Source organism: Apodemus sylvaticus, chromosome 7, assembly GCF_947179515.1.
Source record: "Apodemus sylvaticus chromosome 7, mApoSyl1.1, whole genome shotgun sequence".
Taxonomy (NCBI): domain Eukaryota; kingdom Metazoa; phylum Chordata; class Mammalia; order Rodentia; family Muridae; genus Apodemus; species Apodemus sylvaticus.
Window position 1 is genome coordinate 9,443,969 of NC_067478.1, and position 21,044 is coordinate 9,465,012.

A 21,044-nucleotide genomic window follows, 5' to 3' on the forward strand; every position below is an offset into this window, starting at 1 on the left:
CAGGGCACGCCTTACTGATTTTATAGATGTCTCCACACTGATAGCTCTCCCCAGTGGGGTTCTGAATAGGATTAATTAGTTACACAGGACTTTGGAGGCCAGAGAGATGGCTCAGTGGTAGAGGTCCCTGCTGTCAAGCCTGATGAGTGAGTGTGATCCCTGGGACCCACAGAATGGAAGGAGAACCAACTCCTGCAAATGTTCTCTGACCTCCACATGAAGCTGTGCCTGAATCCACACACACATAAGTAAAAATATGATTTACTGTGTCAAGTGTGTGTCCTGTATACACTCTCCACACGTGTGTACTGCATCTGCTTACATACGCACACACACATGTGCACATGTGCACACACATGCATGCGCGCCGCGCGCGCGCGCGTGTGTGTGTGTGTGTGTTTGTGTGTGTGTGTGTCTGCACGCACACACACACACACAAACTGAAGCTTTGTCCCTCTGTCTTCTTTAAAGGAAGAAATTATATAAAACTAAACATGGAAGAAAAAGAATCCACAACTTAAGCATAGTCCTGTGGTTAGACAGATGGCTGCTTTTCCAGAGGACCTGGGTTCAATTCCCAGCACCCACCACATGGTATTTAACAATCATCTGTAACTCCAGTTCCAGGGAACTTGATACTTTCTTCTGGTCTTCATGGGCACCAAATATATATAGTACACAGAACACCTGTATTCCTAGCATAACCTGAGGCAGGAGTAATTCAGACTGTCCTTAAGTCCTCCTGCTTCAGCCTGCAGAGAACTGAGCTTACAGGCAAGAGCCCCCGTGCTCTGCTGGGGACTTCGTCCTCTTGTGAGAGGTTCGCCCTATGTAGTTCACCCTGGAATTCACCTCACTCAGCCTCCTGAGTAACGAATTGTAGGCGAGCTAACATGCTCTGCATGAATACAGATCCTGACAAGGTATGTCCACAATTCCTTGCTGGTGAGGAACTTCTACCAGAGGCTGGGGAGATGGCTAACTTGGAAAAGCCCTTGTTGGGCAAGCCCAAGGACCCAAATTCATATCTCCACCACTCAGATAAAAGCTGGGCCCTCTAGTAAATACTGTAACCCAAGCATGCTGATGCAGAAACAACCAGATGTCTGCAGTTCACTGGCCAACTTCCGCTGAGTATGTGAGCTCTAGGTACAGTGGGAGACCCTCTCTCCTCCACACAAGGTGGTGGACAGGCTGGAAAGACGGCTCAGCTCTCGGCAGAATTTGGTTCTCAGCATCATAATGTAATGTAGAAGTTTGATCTTTCTTCCTCCCAGCCCCATGCTCCCAGAAATAAGACTGACACTCAAATGTATTTATAAATATCTTGGCCATATATCCAGGTTCTTCTCTGACTAGATCATGTTTATTTTTATCTACATTCTGCCACATGGCTGCTTATCCGTACTCAGGTGCCATGTGTCTGTCTCATGTGCCATGTCACACTGTCCTAGGCGAATGTCCCCTTTATTCTAGGATGGTTTACTTCCATCTCCTCCTTCAGGAGCAAATCTCTCTTGCCTCTCACTATTTCCCAGAATCCTCTCTCTTCCTGCCAGTGTCCCACGTCGTATTTCCTGACTCAGCCCACTGGCCATGGGCTTCACTATTGACACGTGATACTTGTAAAAGATTCTCTCTACAGTGTAACTTTAGCTCTGGGGATCCAATGTCCTCTTCTGGACCCTGTAGGCTCCTGCACTCACATGTGAACATTTCTTACAATATACACACAAAATTAAAAATAAAGGGGTCACCAAGCAGTGGTGGTGCATGCCTTCAATCCCAGCACTCAGGAGGCAGAGACATAGGTAAATCTCTATGAGTTTGAGGCCAGCCTGGTCTACAGACTGAGTTCCAGTATAGCCAAAGCTATACAGACAAACTGTCTTGAAAAGCCAAAATAAATAAAATAAGTAAGTAAATCAATCAGTAAATGGGATCTATATGGGCATGCCCACACAAACTCATACATAACACACACAAGAATAAAAACCTAAAACACACATGATTCTAACACAAGCATGGATTGGGGGTATTGGGGAGAGAAACAAGTCCACAGATAGTGATCATCAATGATAGGAAACTACAGATTAAAATGTTTTAAGACAGGTGTGATGGCACACCTGCAATCTCCTCATGGGGGAAAGAGTTGAGTCCAGCCTAAGGTACAAAGGGAGATATCATTCCAAAACCAACCAACCAACCATACAGACAGACATATACATAACATAACAACACACACCAGAGTGTGAACCAGACAGAGCAAAGAGCAAAGGTTCTAGCACAGCATGGACTGAGGGGAGGAGGGGGAAATGACTGCACAGGCAAAGACACCTGCACTCTAATGAACTCTGTAAATAATAAAACCCACTTAACATCTTTTTATCATGTTAACATTTTTTTCATGCACATTTCATACTAAAATTGATAAGCTACCAGTCACAAAAATGCTAGAAGTGATGAACTAAAGGCAGGCTCACATTTTACCAGTAAAAATGACCTTTCAAAATGAAGACACAGTCATTTTACAAGAGTAAAACATACTTCTACCAAAGAATTTACCACTATGTATATTAAATATTAAAACTGTACATCATTCAAATTAAATTTCAAAATGGGAGTCATATTGTATTTCCTTCACTGAGTCTTCTTTGTAGAGAAAACAACTGGAATGGCTTTTATAGTCTGCTAAGATATCTCAACGGGAACCCACATTAGCATTTTCTGGCCACTCACACTTCTGCTCCATTTCCTTCATCTCTTCAGGGGGGATTTTCAGCTTGTCAACGTGTTCTCTCACCACACTTGCCCATTTCTGTAAGGAATCCAAAGCCGTCCAAGGCTTTGACATATCAACAACCAGCATGACCAGAGTGTCCCTCAGAGAAAGGGCGTCCAGGGAGAACTTGAGCAGCCCTTTATGGTATAGATCTCCGTCTAAGATCCATACATTACATCTTGTTTGATCTGCAAAAAAAACAAAAGAATCCACAGTTTCTTTTAACAGCACTATTAAGTCATTTCATTATGCACAGGAGATGTCTGTTGGTATTGATGAAGCTCTACTCTTTGGGCCAAGCGACAGCTCAGAAAGGTTGACATGATGTAATAGGCAACTACAGGATGAGAGACCCCTCCCTTCTTCCTACTCTTATCAAGGACAAGAAAGTAAATAGCGTGTTTATATTTTACCATCAACAGACAGAGCTGTATATCCTCAAAAACTTACACTCAGAAAGAACAGTGTCCTATGGAGGAAAACAGGGATGGGCAAGTGAGAACTGTGGGGACAATTACAATTACAGATAGGAATATGAGGAAAGGGAGGAGAGAGGGTGGGCAAACCAATCACCACACTAAGAAAAGTGAACTTCAAAACTAAGACTGTTTCTTAAGGCTGGCCAGAAGGCTAACATCCCACATGTAAATACCCTAATATGCTTAGAACCATACTATCTGAAGCCCAGCTTCACACCAACCGAAGCATATCTGTCTATACATAACTATTCACTGACCCAAGTGGCATCCTAGAACTCCTGCTGTGCGATGGCAAACTGGACAAAAGCCAACTGTGGCGGGAACCAGCAGAGGTCCTCTGAGTTGACTTGCGGAGGAGGCCACACTCACCATCCCTGTCTTCGTCGTGCACATTTAAGTACAGATACTCCAGTCCTCTCCCCTTCTTGTACTCCTCTACCCCCTGAAGTCTTCGTATGAGGCTTGTTTTCCCAGCTCCATCTTCACCTAGATACATACAGTAAAAAAAAAAAAAAGGCAGTTTTAGTTTTAGTGTGGACCAGGGACACTGTGTGCACCATGAGAGGCCCAGCTCACTGGTGTCAGCCATAGCAGTAATCCAACAGCAGACTGCCTGCCAGGCAGCTGTGCCTCAGAGGACCCAACGGATAGACGGAGGATGCAGACTCCACAGCGACTCCCTTCTCCCAGAAGCCTCGGCTTCAGGAAGTGCCACATTTACAGCAGCCTAGATTAGTTTGTAAGGTTCGAAGGGCTCCCTCTCAGCCTTCATCTGAAGAATTTCAGCTGTATAGAGATACTTTGTTGTTTAAAGACCAGAGTGCAGGCAAGCTTACAAAGTCTACTGCAATCTCAGAGGACACGGATAATAACAAAGCCACCGCCCTCTTTTGGTGTGTGTGTGGGGGGGGGGGGGTGCTCAAGAGTGCAGGTGTCTGTGGAGGCCAGAGAATCTGAAGTCTCTGCAAGCCACATGGAACTACACATTGCTACAAGCCACCCAAACACACATTCTCAGCAAGAGCAGGTTCTCTAAACCACTGAGCCGTTTTTCCAGTACTCTCTATCCTTCTTTTTAAGAAAAGGTCTCACTGTGTAGCCCAGGTTGGTCTCTAACTTAAAATCTGTCCCAAATGCTAGGACTTTGAGAATGCTACCAGTCCTGACCTGGGAACAACTGCCATTGGACTAATCTGAGTCATGCTCATACTGTGGACATGGGGCAGGGAACTGGGGTCCTCGGCAGAACCATTACTGACCGTGAGACACAGGGCTGGGAGAGCAGAGAAGGGACAGTAAGCTGGGCAAGAGAAAAGAAGGACTATGGAACAGACAAAAGTAAGAAAGAGCCGTAAAAATATTAATGGCAGGAAGCGTGTGATTTAAACTCGGCAGATAAGAAAAGTTTAAGAATTGGGGTGTAACTTAGTTGGTGGTCTTGCCTAACATGCACAAAGCCCTGGGTTCCCTTCCAGTGTAATATAAACTTGATATAGAGAACCACGTCTGCTTAGTAAGTAGAGGCAAAAGGTTCAGGAGTTCAAAGTCAGCCTCGGCTACAAATTGAATCTGGGGCTGGATAGATGGCTCAACGGTTAAGAGCACTGACTGTTCTTCCAGAGGTCCTGAGTTCAATTCCCAGCAACCACATGGTGGTTCACAACTATCTACAGTAGGATCTGATGCCCTCTTCTGGTGTGTCTGAAGACAGATACAATGTACTCATATAAATAAAATAAATAAATCTTAAAAAAGAAAGAAAGGAAGGAAGGAAGGAAGGAAAAAATTTGAGTTTGAAACCAGCTGAGACTACAGGAGACCTCATCTCAATATTTTTCTTCATCGTATTTTTATTGTATGTGTAAGTACTTTGCCTGCACATACATCTGTGCACGATGCAGGCCTAGTGCCAGTGGAGATGAGAGGCTTTTTTCAGTTAAAGCTCTCTCTTTAGCAGGTGACTCTAGCTTGTATCAAGCTGAGAAAAAAACTATCATACCGGGAGTGCTGCTGCACACCTGTAATCCCAGCACTTGGTAGAATGAGGCAATGGATTGAGAGCTGTAGACTCACCTGGGCTACACAGCTAATTCAAGCCAGGCTATACAGACTATAAACCTCAAACCTCCTAGTTCCAAAAAGGAAGGTGTCTCATAACATTCACTACCATATTTCACCGTAGGAGACTAGTTATTTTCACAAATAATTTTTAATACTTCATTATGAGCAATAATAACCATAATTATATCAGAAGTTTAACAATATGTATACATTCATTCATATATACATGCACATATATATCATTAAATCTGATCCGTATGTTGAAAAGGCAATTGCACTCTATTGTTCACTGAAGCATTATCTATCCACAATGCCAAGATATGAAACTCAACTCAAGAGTCATAATGAGATTAATGGATAAAGATAATTCAATAAAACCAGGCATGGTAGTGCATATCCATAATCACAGCATTTAGGACTTAGGACTTATGAGTTGAAAATCAGTATCAACTTTATGAGTTTGAAACCAGCTCAGGCTACATAAGACCTGGTCTCAAAAAAATAAAAATAGATACACAGCAGATCACTACAAGTCCTAGAAGCAATTCTGGCATTTGTGTGAAGTGAGATAAGCCAGGCTCAGAAGACAGATACCACAAATGGCCCTCTATATGGAGCTAGAAGCTCAACTCACAGAACAGACTGTGAGGTGCTGGTTCCCAGGAGCTAGGGAGCTGGGGAGGCAAAGGCACAAAGGTCACTGTCTCAGGTATGAAGGAAAGGCAGTCTGAGAGCTCTCCTGCACTGCAGAAAGCACCGTGTAGTGTGGGGACTGTGAGGGCTGCCTAGAGCACGCAGCAGCTGGGGTGGGGGTAGAGGCAGGGGGACACTTCCCAAAACACCCTGAGGCTTCTTATTACAAGACTGGCAACACACGACACGACAAGCCATCACCCAAGGTACATATGTCCCACACAGTATGTTGTGCACAGCAGCATGTATAATTTCACCTAATTAAGAAAAAGAATGTAGCAATTAAATGAGTATCTGCGCTACTTTTATGTATACTATTAAGCTAGCCATCAAAACAACAGATTAGGTTAAAAACAGTAATATCTATGATAATAACAGTAGTTCCCATGATAACCCAATGTGCTTACACTAGAAATAAAGCTAACCGCTGCAGAGTCGGATATGTCAAAACTGTTGTATTGGTCTTGCAATGTGAATTCTCTTAGCTCTAGATAACACTATGTCATTTAACCTATAGCTTTGTAACTGCTTGAGAACTATAAGGAAGAGAATTTCTACCCATCACCCTAGGAGGCTGGAGCAGATTCTCACGCTAAAAATCACTTTAATCACCCTGTTAGAACAACTATGGAAATGCTTAAGAGAGCTGCACTTACATAACAAACCACACTAGAAATACAAAAACCCACTTACCACAGTCACTGTCCTAACTGAGGAGAGAGGAGTCTAGTAATACCAAAGCCAGACAGCTTTGCAACCATGGCAACACTTCAGCCACACCTTGCAGGATTAATTAACCACCAGGAGTTAATCATTTCAGGAAGAGAAAGTGAGTGCAAAAACCCAGGCAAAAGAAGTGTCCTTCTAACAAGGACAAACAAACACTTGGCATAGTGGCACAGCTTACAGTCCCAACAACACTCTGGGAAGTGAGGTAGGATCCCAAGTTTGAAGCTAGCTTGGGCTATGTAGAAAGCAGACTCGGAGGACAAGCTCGAGGCCAGCCTGCCCAGCTAAGAAAGGTAAACTGTCCTTATGACAATGGAGAGCCACCAGCAGTTTAGATATTTTAGAAAGGCTATGTGGCAGAACACACCTTAATCCCAACACTCAGGGTGGCAGAGGAGGTAGATCTCTCTGAGTCCGAGGCCAGCCTAGTCTACAGACTGAGTTCTAGGACAGCCAGGGCTACACAGAGAAACCCTGTCTCAAAAAACCAAAAATAAAAATTTAAAAAAAAAAAAAAGAAAAGAAAAAAATTAAGTCTGGGACAGGCCTAGTGGCACAAGCCCATACCCACAACTATTCAAGAGGCTAAGGCAGGAATATTTCAAATCTTGTCCTGTAAGTTAGTTCAAGACCAGCCTAGGCAACTTAATGAAGACCCGGTCTAAAATAAAAACAAAATGAACGGGCCACTGGGATGGGTAGCAGGAGTTTGCCACCAAACCCAACGACCTGAGTTCAGTTCATGTACTAATGAAGTGGGAGAAGAGGGCGGTGGTGGCGCACGCCTGTAAACCCAGCACTCTGTAAGTCAAATTAATATAAAAAAAAAACCACCTACAATTTAAACAGAAGGCTGAAGCTGTTGCTCTGTCACAGCACTTCCCCAGCACACATCAGGCCACATGTTCTACCCCAGAACCACCACCAAATCCTCACCCAGCCAGACACCACGGTAAGGTAAAATGCGCCCCCAGCAGCCTTAGCGCCCGCCGACTCTTCCCCACAGAGCTCACTAGCACACATGTTCTGTACTTGGTTTCCACCTGGGAACTGCCACATATTTGTCTGTTTGGCTGCTCCACTGCCAACAAAGTGTGACAAAAGTATCTATTCATCTCTAGGCTTCCATAGAGTGGTCACTGAAAGGTGCCATCAACTCAGTATTAGCCCACAATTCTTGTGAGTTTCACAAATCCCTTTCCTATTTTAAACAATAGTTTAGCCCAGATGCGACAATGTCGGCACACCTTCAACCCCAGTACTCTGGAGACAGAAGCAGGTGGATCACTGTGAATGAGTTCAAGGCAAGCCAAAGCTACATAGTAAAACCTGTCTCAAGAAACACTTTTTACTAACTGGTCTGAAAACCAAAGTGCTAAGAAGCAAAAAGGATAACAGACATGAATGTCAATACATGTCCCCATTTCTTACGGTAAGTGGGCTCTATAAAACCGGGAAATGGGTGGGGTGGAAAGCTGTTCCAAACACCTACCTGCTCTTGCACAGGGCTGGACTTCAGCTCCCAGAATGCCTGTAGGGTGCCTCACAACCACCTGGAACTCCAGCTCCAGAGCTCTTGGGACCTCCAAAGGCATTCATCACACATGCACACACATACACATGTACATGCATAAAATAAATAAATAAACTTTTCAAAATGAGGAACAGGTTTGGGGATATCCAGTTCAGTGGCACACAGCTTGCCCGGCATGCACAAAGCACTGGGTCTAAATTCCAGCTACATAAGGAAACGTAAATGAATGAATGAATGAATGAATGCATGAATGAATGAATGGAGAAAACAAATACAGTTAAAATTCTTTTTTTTTTTTTTTATTTTCAAGACAGGGTTTCTCTGTGTAGCCCCTGGCTGTCCTGGAACTTATTCTGTAGACCAGGCTAACCTCAAACTCAGAGATCAATCTGCCTCTGCCTCCCAAGTGCTGGGATTAAAGGTGTGCACCATCATGCCCAGCTTAAAATCTTTTTAAAATTATTTTTACAGTAATTTATTTTCTGTCTGTCTGTCTCTCTGTCTTGAGTCTCCCCACGCCCCCCGCATATATGCAAAAGTGTGCATGTAGAGGTTAGAGGACACCTGCAGGCGTCACTTCTCTCTTACCATGTGTCCCAGAGTTTAAACTTAGGTTATTAGATTGGGTGGCAAGCACCTGTGCCCACTAGGCCATCTCTCCAGCCTGTAATTAAATCTTAATGGCCCAAGTAGCACCCAGTAGAGGACACTGCAATCCCAGCACTGAGACGGCAACTAGTGAGGCAGGAGACTTCAAGTTTGGGGATGATTAGTGAGTTCCAAGGTTATCTTGTCTCAAACAACAAGGAAAACAAAAGCTCCTGCAGGCAGGTTCACTAGCCATAAGCAGGACACAAGGATTTGCTTTTGAGGAAATTCCAGACGAGAAATCACCCCCCAGGCTTCCCTGGCAGAACTGGCTACTTCCTTGCCCAAACAGAAGCCGCGTCTAGGCACTGAAGACCCTCCTTCACCTGCACTCATGTCGGCTCTCAGCCATGCCCCGTCCTCACAACGCGTGTCATCGGCAGCTGCTTGCCCTGGGCCTTCACCACACCTAGGAAAACTGCTCATGAATCATGCTTAGAGAACTTGAAGCTGCACGCTGGGCATGGTGGCACATTCCTCCTATCCCAGCAGAGACAGAAGGGTCTCTTGAGTAAGGGGCCAGCCTGATCTACATAGCAGAGCACCCATTAAGTAAATAGAGGTGAAAGTCCGTCCTGTCAAGAACCCTGAAGGTGAGAATACTAAAATAAGTTTATCTACATTTCCATCTTTATAAACTACATTTTCTTTCTTTTTTGTTTTGTTCTGTTTGCTTGTTTGTTTATTTACAGATGGGGTTTTCTCTGCATAGCCCTGGCTGACCTGGAACTCACTTTGTAGAACAGGCTGGCCTCAAACTTAAGAGATCTGCCAGTCTCTACAAGAATCTCTTTTTCTCTGTACAAAAATCTAAGGATTTTCTCTGCAGAAAATAGATTTTCTTTTTTTCCTTTTTTTAAGACTTGTTTCTTTTATGTGCTCACACTGTCCCTCCCTTCAGACACACCAGAAGGCATCGGATCCCATTACAGATGGCTGTGAGCCACCATGTGGTTGCTGGGATTTGAACTCAGGACCTCTGGAAGAACAGTCAATGCTCTTAACTGCTGAGCCGTCTATCCAGCCCAATAGATTTTCTTACTTTCACTTTTTTTTCTAGCATTGGGAATTGATCACATGACCTCATAAGCAGGCAAAGCACTCTCCACTGAGCCAGTCCTTAGTCCTGGGAGACATCCTTTAAAGTGCTCTTGAAACAAACTAAAGCTGGATGTGCTCCCTGTAATTCCTCTGAAGACAGAAGCTGGCGGATCATTAGTCTGAGGTTAGCCTGGGCTACATATGGAGACTCTCTCCAAACATGGAACACAGGAAGAGAGAGCCTGGACAAAGACTATTACAATAGTTATTCTCCTGTCCACAAACAGATGCTAGGAAGCTTTCCATGGTCAATGGCTGGAAACTTCATGTAAGCCACAGGCCACAGAGGTCTCTCACAAGTCTTTTATGGCTCTAACATAGAAAAAAACATTCATTTCATTAATGTTGTGTGCTTCTGTGTTTATGTGTGTGCTTGTCTGCACATGCACAAGCGGGCCATAGAGCATGCGTGGAGGCTGGAGGCTTTACTGGCAGTGGTTGCTCCTTTGCTTCCTCTATGCAGACCCTGAAGCCCTCTCAGGCCACCTGACTGGGTAGCAAGCACCCCCCCTTCCCTGCGGCTCTTTAACAAAAGTCATTCTTAGCTTGTCAGGGCCGATCCCTGAATGTCAGCTGGAAACTGCTTTGCCCCAGTTAATTCAAGAGCCCATGGGTATGGGAAGAGCCTGTGTCTGGCCAGTGAATGAGCAAGGCTTGTTGACTGCTGTTGCAGACTACAGTAAAGCCTGCATTACAAGTCATCTGTCTGTCAAGTCTCTGCTCAAACAAGCCACTCGCAAGACCAAGCACTTCCCAGAACTCTGGGTTTTTTTCTAAAGCAACCATAGCTATTAATTCTGATTCCTTAGCTCAAATTTAAAAACCAAAGTGATCATAAAATCTCTGAAAATCTACAAAATCATCAGATGTATATAAGGACAAATGTATGCTGGTAGTCCCTGAAAGAAGACCTCTAATTCAACAAAGGGATGTAATACCAAAATATACATATATACATAGATGTGTATCTATGTATGTGTATATATAACACATATTATATAATCTATATATATAATAAAATAGCATATAAAAAGTTTTATATGTGTGTGTGTATATATATTGTATGAGGTGAAGGAGGCCTTTGCGATTGTGTCTATGTGGTGTCAGAGAACAACTTGAGGGACTTAGTTCTCTCCTTCCATCATGTAGATGCCAAGGAGCTACTCAGGTCATCAACCTTGGTGACAGGAGACTTTACTTACTGAGCTGTCTCACCAACTCATATTAAGATACTTGATGGCAGCCGGGTGGTGGTGACGCACGCCTGTGATCCCAGCACTTGGGAGGCAGAGATAGGCAGATTTCTGAGTTTGAGGCCAGCCTGGTCTACAGAATGAGTTCCAGGACAGCCAGGGCTACACAGAGAAACCCTGTCTCAAAAAAACAAACAAACAAACAAAAAAAAAACCCAAACAAAACAAAAAACAAAAAACCTTCGATGGCTTTTTTGTTTTGTTTTGTTGTTTTTTGTATTTCAAGACAGGGTTTCTCTGTGTAGCCCTGGTTTTCTTGGAATTCACTCTGTAGACCAGGCTGGCCTCGAACTTACAGAGATCCACCTGCCTCTTCCTCTTGGTTGCTGGGATTAAAGGAGTGCACCTCTATCACCCTGCCAATATACTTTGTAATGTTAATTTACAGGTGAAGAATGTGAAGATTCAGATGTGATCTCTAACTGTAACATATCATCATCGGCTGTATGAACCTGGGCCCATCAGGTAACTTCTACATGGAGACCAGATCCCATCTCCACAGTGGTGGAGAAATTCTGTTACTGTTATCATTCACTGGATCTGTGACATGTTAGGAACGAAGCTCTCCTGGAAGACCAGCAGCAGGACTTTAGAAGGGCATCATGAAGCACGTCAAAGTGAGAAGTCACACATAGCGGGGGGCTATAACTGCTACCATGGATGCCAAAGCTCTGTTCACGTACGGTAATGCGCATCAGCTCACAGGATACAAAGGGGGTTGCGCTGTATGAAACTCAAAGCAACTTAAACTGGCCAGTGCTCATGAACACAAAGCCACACCACAACCTTGTGCCTGGACCAGCTCTCCCATCACTCAGGACAACAGGTCAAATTAGACGGCACTGTGCATTCTTTTTTCTCTGTGTTTTCTTTCACTGAAACACTGTACTCCTGCTTGCATAGGTTTGGAGGCACACACCTTCTCTGCAGAGCTTTGGCTGGCATCTCCACACCCCCATCAATCAGGGTATACATTATGATAAATTGTCAAGAAAGAATCCCAACCTGTCATCTTGACCTTGCATGATATAACATGAACTAGCATGTTCTAGTGACAAAAGCCATGAGAGGCTTTTTAATTTGTTTTGTTTTTGAAACAGGGTCTCTCTATGGAGTCCTGGATCTCCCTATGTAACTAGGCTGACCTTGAACTCACAGAGCTCCACCTGCCTCTGCATCCCAAGTGCTGGTGGGCCACACCACACCTAGCCTCAATAGCCTCAGATCTTCCACTTTGTCCTCTACTGGTTATGTGGAAAATCCAGGCAGATGGGGCCTTCTGATCTGCTCCCATCTCTCAGTGGGCATCCTCCTCCTTGGTAGGTTAGAATGGGAACAGGACCCAGTGCTGTAAGCAAACCTTCACACACCTCTGTTCAGACTAAATGCTCAGTAACATCCAGGAATATCCGCAGAGCAAAAAGACAAAACTGATCTTGAATCCTCATGAAACTGTGAAGCTCCTGTCTGCAAAACAACAGAAACTACTCATCACCTGGGAAACCTCAGCACAAGAACCTGACACACCGCAGGACAGACAGCTCCCATCACTTAGCAATCCCATTACATGAGAACTTTACAACTTATTCTCAGTTATAATTCCAAGTCTCACAGTCTGATTAAAAGGGAATTAAAAATAAGTTTAATTCAATAAACACTAATGCCAATAAATGCTGATCCCAATGGCTGTCTATGCTCCTCTGTTCTGCAGAGCAAAGTCTCACTGAACTCTTTATCAGAAGCTACTATGTGCTACTCATATGGGTAGAGGGTATATGTTTCCACTCATAGGAACTGATCCCAAAGATAATACTGGATACATGGAAAATAAGATGTAACAATAATGACCTGTAACCAACTATAATTATGATACAGCCAAATATACTATTATTCAATTAGAAAAGATAAAGCTGGGCAGGCAAGAATCGGTGTAAAATGCTTACCAAGCAAAACCAACAATCTCAGTTTGATCTCTGGATCCCACATAAAGGTGGGAGGCTCTCCCACATGTAGGCTCATATAGAATTTCCCTAAGTTTCAGCTTTCTTAGCAGTCAGTTTTGACTTTACATGTCCATGCACAGTGTTCTGCTAGACCTTTGGATGTCATAAAGACATGCAAATAAGGCAGTGTACACCAACAGAGGACTTTATTTAATGACCAGTAGTTGGAACAAACACCTCCTTCTAGTCTGGGAGCTGAACCCAGACAAGCACTCTCCTAACTGAGTTATACCCCAAGCCCAGGGTATGTCTTTTGTTTGTTTTGTTTTTTGTATAAAAAGCAAATACAAATGGAACAGTTTTAAAGAGGCATGGAAATACCAACAATCTTTAGGTAATAGAGTTTAGGTAACAGTTGTTTGTTTTGAAACAGTGTCTCACTATGTTGCTCTGGCTATTCTGGAATTCATGTAGACCAGACTGGCTTCAAACTCACAGAGATCCACCTGCCTCTGCTTCCCAAGTGCTGGGATTAAAGGTGTGCATGACACATGTGACAGTTGGCTTCTTTTTTTTTTTTTTTTTTTGGCTTCATTTTTTTAATATTTTATTTTTCTTGCTCTAGCATGAAATTTGTATTACTTTTAAGTTAGTGACCTCCAACTTTAAAGGATTTTACACATAATGTCTTTCGGTTCTTTCAATACCAGGAAGTATGAAATTATCTCCATTTATAGGTCAGGAGGTGGTGTCCAGACAGGAAGAGAGTCTCCTGGCAGTGCCTGGCCTAGGTGGACTCCGCCCCATGTGTGGAGCCTCCCTCTGCCTTCCTCTGTAGTCTTAGTCAGTCTCTCTCTCTCTCTCTCTCTCTCTCTCTCTCTCTCTCTCCACACACACACAGGCTTCACACCGATACCTCATCTGACTGTTACCCTGTCGACTCCCAGAAGGACCTTACAAACTTCTGGAGGGCAGGAAGGGAATCAGCCCAGTTTTCTGTGGATGACTCTGCACCCTAACTCCAAAGCCCGATGAGGAAATGAATGAAGAGGTGACCTGCTGAGCCACTGTCCTGACCTCATGGGCTTGCCCAGCTCACCCATTTGCTAACAAGGCATCATGAGCTAGCTACCTTTTTCCCTCTAATGCAGGACTCTTCTGCTTGGCATTTCCTGTTCTGTTTTTGAGGTTTTTGGAGACAAGTCTCATGCAGCCCAGGCTGAACTCTAACTCACTATGTAACAAGGATGACTGAATTCCTAACCTTCCTGCTCCACCTCCTGTGGGGCACACCGCTACTCTAGGAACTTCCACAGGGCTTTTGCCTGCATTCTCTTTCACTGGTCACTCCAGTGCAAGAGCCATGCTACCAGCCTGCATCTGCCACTCCTGGAGTTCTGCTTTGTGCTTCACAGTGGCACTGGGGGAAATGTGTCCACTCCTCTTAATTCTTAAATCTCTATCCAACTATATCGAGGGTCAATTCATCATTCATGTAACATGTATTCACTGACCATCTACTGTGCCAAACACTAAACCATTCAACGAGACCTCCATTAACTGCCATCTCTGCTTAATGAAAGCTAATGGCAGCAAAGGGGTTACAAAAAGGGAGACTCCAGCAATTCCAGGTCACAGACCAAAGCTGGCCTGTTGCCTGTTTCTGTGAACAACGTTTTATTGAAACACTGCTATGTTTCATTCATTCATGGATTATCTGTGGCTGTTTGGGGACAAAAGAGCAGAATTAAAGAGTTGTAAGATACCACATGACTCACAAAGCGTACATTACCTAGTATCTGATCCTCTATAGAAAACTTTTCTGACCTTATTTTAAGATACCAATATGTCACATGATCTTCATAACATATTAATTGGTGTCTTTAGTAGTAATATATAATAAATACATAACTTTATGCTAATCTTCAACTCAGTACTAATAATGAGAGGCGCTCTTCTTTGTATCATTCTAACTGGTATCATAATCTCATCATCAATTACAACATAAAACAACATCAACATAATATAACTAATACAAACACATTTCCTATACTCATGGAACCCCGGTGACCTTTAATCCCTGTTCCTCAAAAGATAATTTCAGGGCCTCAGGATATACCTCAGTGTTAAGAACGCCGGCCTGTTCTGTATGAGGCTGCAGGTTCAATCCCTACTCCCATCTCCTTCACTGAGAAAGACTGGGATGTAGGTAAAATGACCGAGTACTGCCACAGTGTTCCTGGCCTTCACTATGAGCCAAGCCTGGGTAGATTAAATGACTGCTTGGCACAAGTGTCATGGCCAGTCAGACCCCTCAATAGCCACATCCCAAAGCCCAATAAGCACTAGAATTTTCTTCCTTTCCTGGTTCTTGTTTTTTTTTTTTCTTTATGCTTATGAATGTTTAGGCTGCACATGTGTATGTGCCCTATTTGTATCACAAGGCCAGAGATCACCTGGAACTGGAGTTACAGATGGTTGTGAGCCACCATGTGGGTCCTGGGAACTGAACCCGGGCCCTCTGCAAGAGCAGCCAGAGCTCTTAATTGCTCAACCTTGCTCCTGCTTGTTCTTGTCATCATCTTCTATGTGACTGGGAATCGCTTTGCATTCCTGATCCTCCTGCCTCAATCTCCCAAATGCTGGGATAACACGAACGCATCAGCAAATGAGCCAGCTTCTTTTGAAGGACAAGGTGTCCCTATCTAGCACCTGAACGTGCGCTCCTCATGCTTTAGCCCCTTGGGTACTGGATAAGACCAGATCTTTTCCTTTAAATAATTACTGTTATTGTGGATCAAAAATAAGCATTGAGTAGTAAGAGTTTTGTATATGGCATTGTCACCCTTGAAGGGACTTCAATCCAGTAGGAAAGCTATACCAGGGCCATACCATACACCACACAGAACCCTTAACAACAATATGATTGTTGGGTGGTGCATGCCTTTTAATCCCAGCACTTGGGAGGCAGAGGCAGATGGATTTCTGGAGGCCAGCCTGGTCTATAGAGTGAGTTCCGGGACAGCCAGGGCTATACAGAGAAACTCTGTCTTGAAAAAAAACAATAGCCGGGTGGTAGTGGTGCACACCTGTAATCCCAGCACTTGGGAGGCAAAGGCAGGCAGATTTCTGAGTTTGAGGCCAGCCTGGTCTACAGAGTGAGGTCCAGGACAGCCAGGGCTATACAGAGAAACCCTGTCTCAAAAAAAGCAAATCCAAAAAAAAAAAAAAAAAAAAAAAAAAAAAAAAAAAAGAAAGAAAAAGAAAAAAACCAATAAACAAAAAACAACAACAACAAAAAAACAGTCTTTGGAGAACCTAGTTAGCTATATAATACCATCACCTCATCTATAAATTGGTGCTATCACCTACCCTCTAGATTGGGCAGGACAGAACCACCAATGAGATGTGTATGAAAATGTTTTTGAAAGATGGCTCAGTAGTTGAGATACTGCTGTTCCTATACTGCTATTCCTGAGGACCTGAGTTTGATTCACAGCAGCCACATTGCATCAACATTGCAAAGTGTTGACAACTGCTTGTAAACCCAGCTCCAGGTGACCCTGGCACCTCTGGCCTCTGTGGGCACTTGCATGCATGTGTATATAACCACCCCCACCACTATCCCCACCAAGCCTGTGTGTTTTTATCGTACATAGAGGACAGGTGAAGCAGCAAGCTAAGGGTTAAACTGTGATGTATGGATATGCACGGTGGCTATGTAAGGGGTTCAGATACAGGCCTATATCATCCTTTCTTACTAGGCTATTTCTGAAATTTAAAGTCTTGTTAATGAGCTGAGACGTGTTTTCTTTTCTTTGAATATAGGCTCCAAAATACCACCATCGTTCATGAGTGACATACTGGGGTCAATCACCTCTCTGGCCTGATACCCTAAAACTCATAACAAAGACAACTGTGATACCCACTGTATATTTCTTTCTTCTACCACCACAGACTGAACACTGCTGCCATACCTGACAATTAAAAGCCTCCAAGCTTTTAAAGGAAGTTTGGGAAAGAAACTACATTTGCATTTTAAACAGCATTAAAAAAAAAATCAATGATTAGCCTTTTCTAACCCTGGAAAGGGCTCAGGAAAACCCTAATGGTACTGAAAGAAAAGCATACCACTTCCAGCTTATATAACGACACCAGATGGAGCTTTCTGAACTATTAAGTTCATCAGAAGAAAGCCCAGCCTAGGAATGGGGCCTCTGTACACCAAGTCTTTCTTACAGACTGACCCAGAGTCAGGAGATCTAGAAAACACCAGAAAGGGAAAAGGCTCGATTTCTACTGTTGAGATCCATAAAGAAATCTATTTAATGTATGAAAGTAATGAAAACAGAAGTAAGTAATGAAAACAGAATCCACTTTGAGGGGGTCATTCAGTTTCAAGCTCACTTTACCAATACACCATCTGTCTACATTAATAATCTGTCTACAGTAGTAATTAGAAACATTCCCTGGAACTGGTTTTTGTTTTGTTGCTTGGGGGCCCTATTTTATCTCTGCCACATAAATACCACTTATTTGGGCAGTAATCCTTTCTTGGGTTTAAGGAAGAAGACAGGCTTACTGGACACAGGGTGATGGGAGCAGCCAGCAGAGGGGCAACCCAACTGCCAGCCCCAATCCACTTGTTACAGACTTCCCAGGAACGCTTTCTCGTTCACTCTCGACCATCATAAAAGTCTCTGTGGCCTGGCTTTACAGGGTACCAGTTGGCCCTCCCACTATTCCAGGAGGTATGCACTGTCTTCCCATAACTCTCATTTGAAAGATGAATGAACGGAGGCTTCCGGACACCAGTAGCCTTGCTTAAGATCGCATGGTTTGTACTGGACAGGGGCGTTTACTCAGTCCTGGCCACCTGCACGCGGTGCTTTCAATCACAGGAAAAGGCGGGCCAGGCACAATGCTGGTTTTTCAGTGAGCTTGACCAAAGCTTTCCACAAATGCATGTAACTGGTGGTGGTGGGGGGGGGGAGGTCATAAAAACCGAGTTATTCCTTTCTACCTACTCATTCACTGTCACCTGTGTAGCATATCTGGTAGCAATTCTTAGACACACCTAACTAAAACTCTTCAGGGACCGCTTCTAAGCCTTTTGGTTAAGAATCAAGAGTCTGAAGTCTTGAAACATGCACTTCCAAGTTTTAAAATATTACTGTCATCCTGTTATACACTCCAATATCCTGCATGTAACAAGAAAAGGTGGGGGGTTGAGGGGTTGGAATTCCTCCTGGAGCTGGAGAGACTTGCAAAAATGTGAAGCTGGGATTGCTTATTGTCCCTTGGTCCTTTATTCCCACTTTGCAGCCAATAGAAAAAAAATACCTAAGAGAAGTGGGAGAGACATGTCTCCCTTATTCTCGCCATTCGGCTGAAGAAAGTAAATGAGAACGCTGTTCTACTGCCCTTTACAAATTTCAGAGTTATTAGGTGACAGTTAAAAAGGCAACTGCAACCCGAGCACTCCGCTCTGGGAGAACGGGAGAATGCTGATTCAAATAACACTCATCCCGACCCAGTCTGTGGCTCCTGTCAATTACACAAAGAGTCAGCTATTAAATATTGATGGCATGCATTTGCGCTGGAGCTCTCACCAAGAGCCCTCGTGCTACCAATCTCTGTCAGAAAAACTGTCCCCGTTTTTCTAGGTAGGATCCCAGACCACTGGGATTCCCTCGGGTATTATGTTCATTCTGTCTCTCCCAGAGGAGATGACAGAGCCACCCCACATCCCAGGAAGGAGAAAAGACCGGAGGGTCCAGGCCAGAAGGACCGGGGACCCCTTGTCCCCCCCCAGCTGTCAGCAGCAAGCCGGGAGGCGGGGCGCAGCCGGGCCCGACTGTCCGCACAAAGGCAGTGGGCGAACGGATGTGACCGTGCACCCCGGCCACAGCGGAGATCACTTACCCAGCAGCAGCACGTTCTTCCCGGTCGGGAGCTTGGAGCGCGAGCGCGTGGAGACTTCGCTGAGGATGCAGGACCTAACGGGGAGCAAGGCGCAGGCTGAGGCCGGGCCCGACCGAGGACGAGAACCGCGGGGCCCAGCTCCCCGGAGGCCCCGCCCGGCTCCCAGCACCCGCGGGGCTCGGGGATCCCAGAGGCGTCCGCCCTGGCGAGGAGATAACCCGCGGGGGATCGGAGAGGGGTGCGGTCCTTACCAAAGGTTCTGCCCGTCCTCATCGTCGCCCGCCGCGGGGCCGCCGCTGCCCGACGCTAGCTCGTTGGCTAGGGGTCCGCTGGCGTAAGTCGAGGCTAGCCCGGGTGGAGATGAACCGAACGAGCCGACTCGCCCCACGGCCGCCATCTTGGTCGGGAATCACACCACTCCTGACAGGGATAGAAGAGCGAAGCGGCAGCGGCGGCGGCAGCGGCGGAGGGAACCCGGATATGAACGCTCGGGACTCGGGAGCTGACCGCGCCTGCGGGGGCGGGGACCAAGCCTGAGGGCGGGGCCTTGGGAGGGGTTGGTGAAGGAGCGGGGCGCTGCTGAGCATGCGCGGCATGCCGGGCTGCGCATGCGCGTGCTGGTTAGATGCTTGTATTGTGGTAATGCTGGTTTTCCCTGTGTCCCCAAGCAGAGTGCACTACTCGTCATCCCGGCTACAGGAGCCGAGCGGGCAGGGCGTGTCAGGTGAGCAGCGCAGCCTCCCATCCTTCAATGGGGCGGTAACCTGGTACCGGCGTGGATATCCTTGCGCTGCCCATCCTCCATTCGAGCCAAGCGGGGCCCGCAGCCTTAACTACCCTGGTCCTGGATTTCTGGTCTTTCCTCTTTACATTCTAAAAGGACGATGAGTATCTCAAGGTGGACCCACATCTGGAGCCGGTTCTTCCAGATTCAATGCGACTGCGAGACATAAATGTTGGCAACACTTGAAAATTAATGGTCTGGATGGATTCCTGTTTTGGTTTGGTTTGTTTTCTGATGGGGCTCTCATGTAGCCCAGGCTAGACTCTTTACTGATCTTCCTGCCTGTGGGTCCTAAGTGCTGAGGCAGGTTGCCCGGTGTATATTTCTATACCCACCTCTGATCTGAGGTCTAAGATGTCCCCTGTGAGATCTGAAAAGACTCCCTACAGGAGTCATCTCTCTGTCACGGTGGTTAACACCCAAGCACAGAGATCCTTAACTAGACCCCAGATAACTGTCTATTAGAACTTGATTAGCTAAATATTGGAATATCTAAGGCCCATTTCCAGAAAGAGTCAATGGCTTTAAGGCTGTCATGCGCCCCGTAAGAAAATTTGCTAAAGATAGTCTAGCTTTTGAACATTTTTTCCATATTTGAAGATCGCTTGCCGGGCTGTGGTGGTGCACGCCTGTAATCCCAGCACTCTGGGAGGCAGAGGCAGGAGGATTTCTGAGTTCGATGCCAGCCTGGTCGACAGAGTGAGCTCCAGGACAGCCAGGGCTATACAGAGAAACCCTGTCTCGAAAAAACCAAAATCCAAAAACAAAAAAAGAAGATCGCTCATTCACATGACGTGAAAAATGCTGTATGTTAGCGAGAAAATCCACAACCACGATGCATTTGCTACATGTCACTGTGTTTACTAGGTTCTGTCTGCTGGGTAATCTGAGTTCAGGTGCTCGACTTACCCTTTCTGAGTTTCAGGTTTCTGTCTGTAAGATGGGGATAAAAGGAAGATTAAATGGGATGATTCACATAAAAGATTTATAAATGTGCTCAGAAATCATAAGTGCTCAGTGCATGTTAGTTACTGTTTTTATTTTTAAATCTTTTTGTAAAGATATATTTATTATTTTATGTACATAGGTATTTTGCCTGGATGTATGTCTGT

At 45.0% G+C, this 21,044-nt stretch overlaps 1 protein-coding gene across 1 annotated transcript in view; it reads right to left on the reverse strand.

Annotated features, from left to right (window-relative positions):
• The window catches only part of Dync1li1 (dynein cytoplasmic 1 light intermediate chain 1), a 34,746-nt gene extending 15,086 nt beyond the window's left edge, over positions 1–19,660 (reverse strand). The window contains exons 1-4 of the mRNA XM_052187065.1: positions 19,400–19,660; positions 19,149–19,222; positions 3,631–3,747; positions 2,740–2,970 (exon numbers count right to left, since the gene is read on the reverse strand). Coding sequence (XP_052043025.1) covers positions 2,740–2,970; positions 3,631–3,747; positions 19,149–19,222; positions 19,400–19,545 — 568 coding nt within the window. The 5' untranslated portion in view covers positions 19,546–19,660. The remainder of the gene's footprint in view (positions 1–2,739; positions 2,971–3,630; positions 3,748–19,148; positions 19,223–19,399) is intronic.
• Between the last annotated feature and the right edge of the window lie 1,384 nt (positions 19,661–21,044).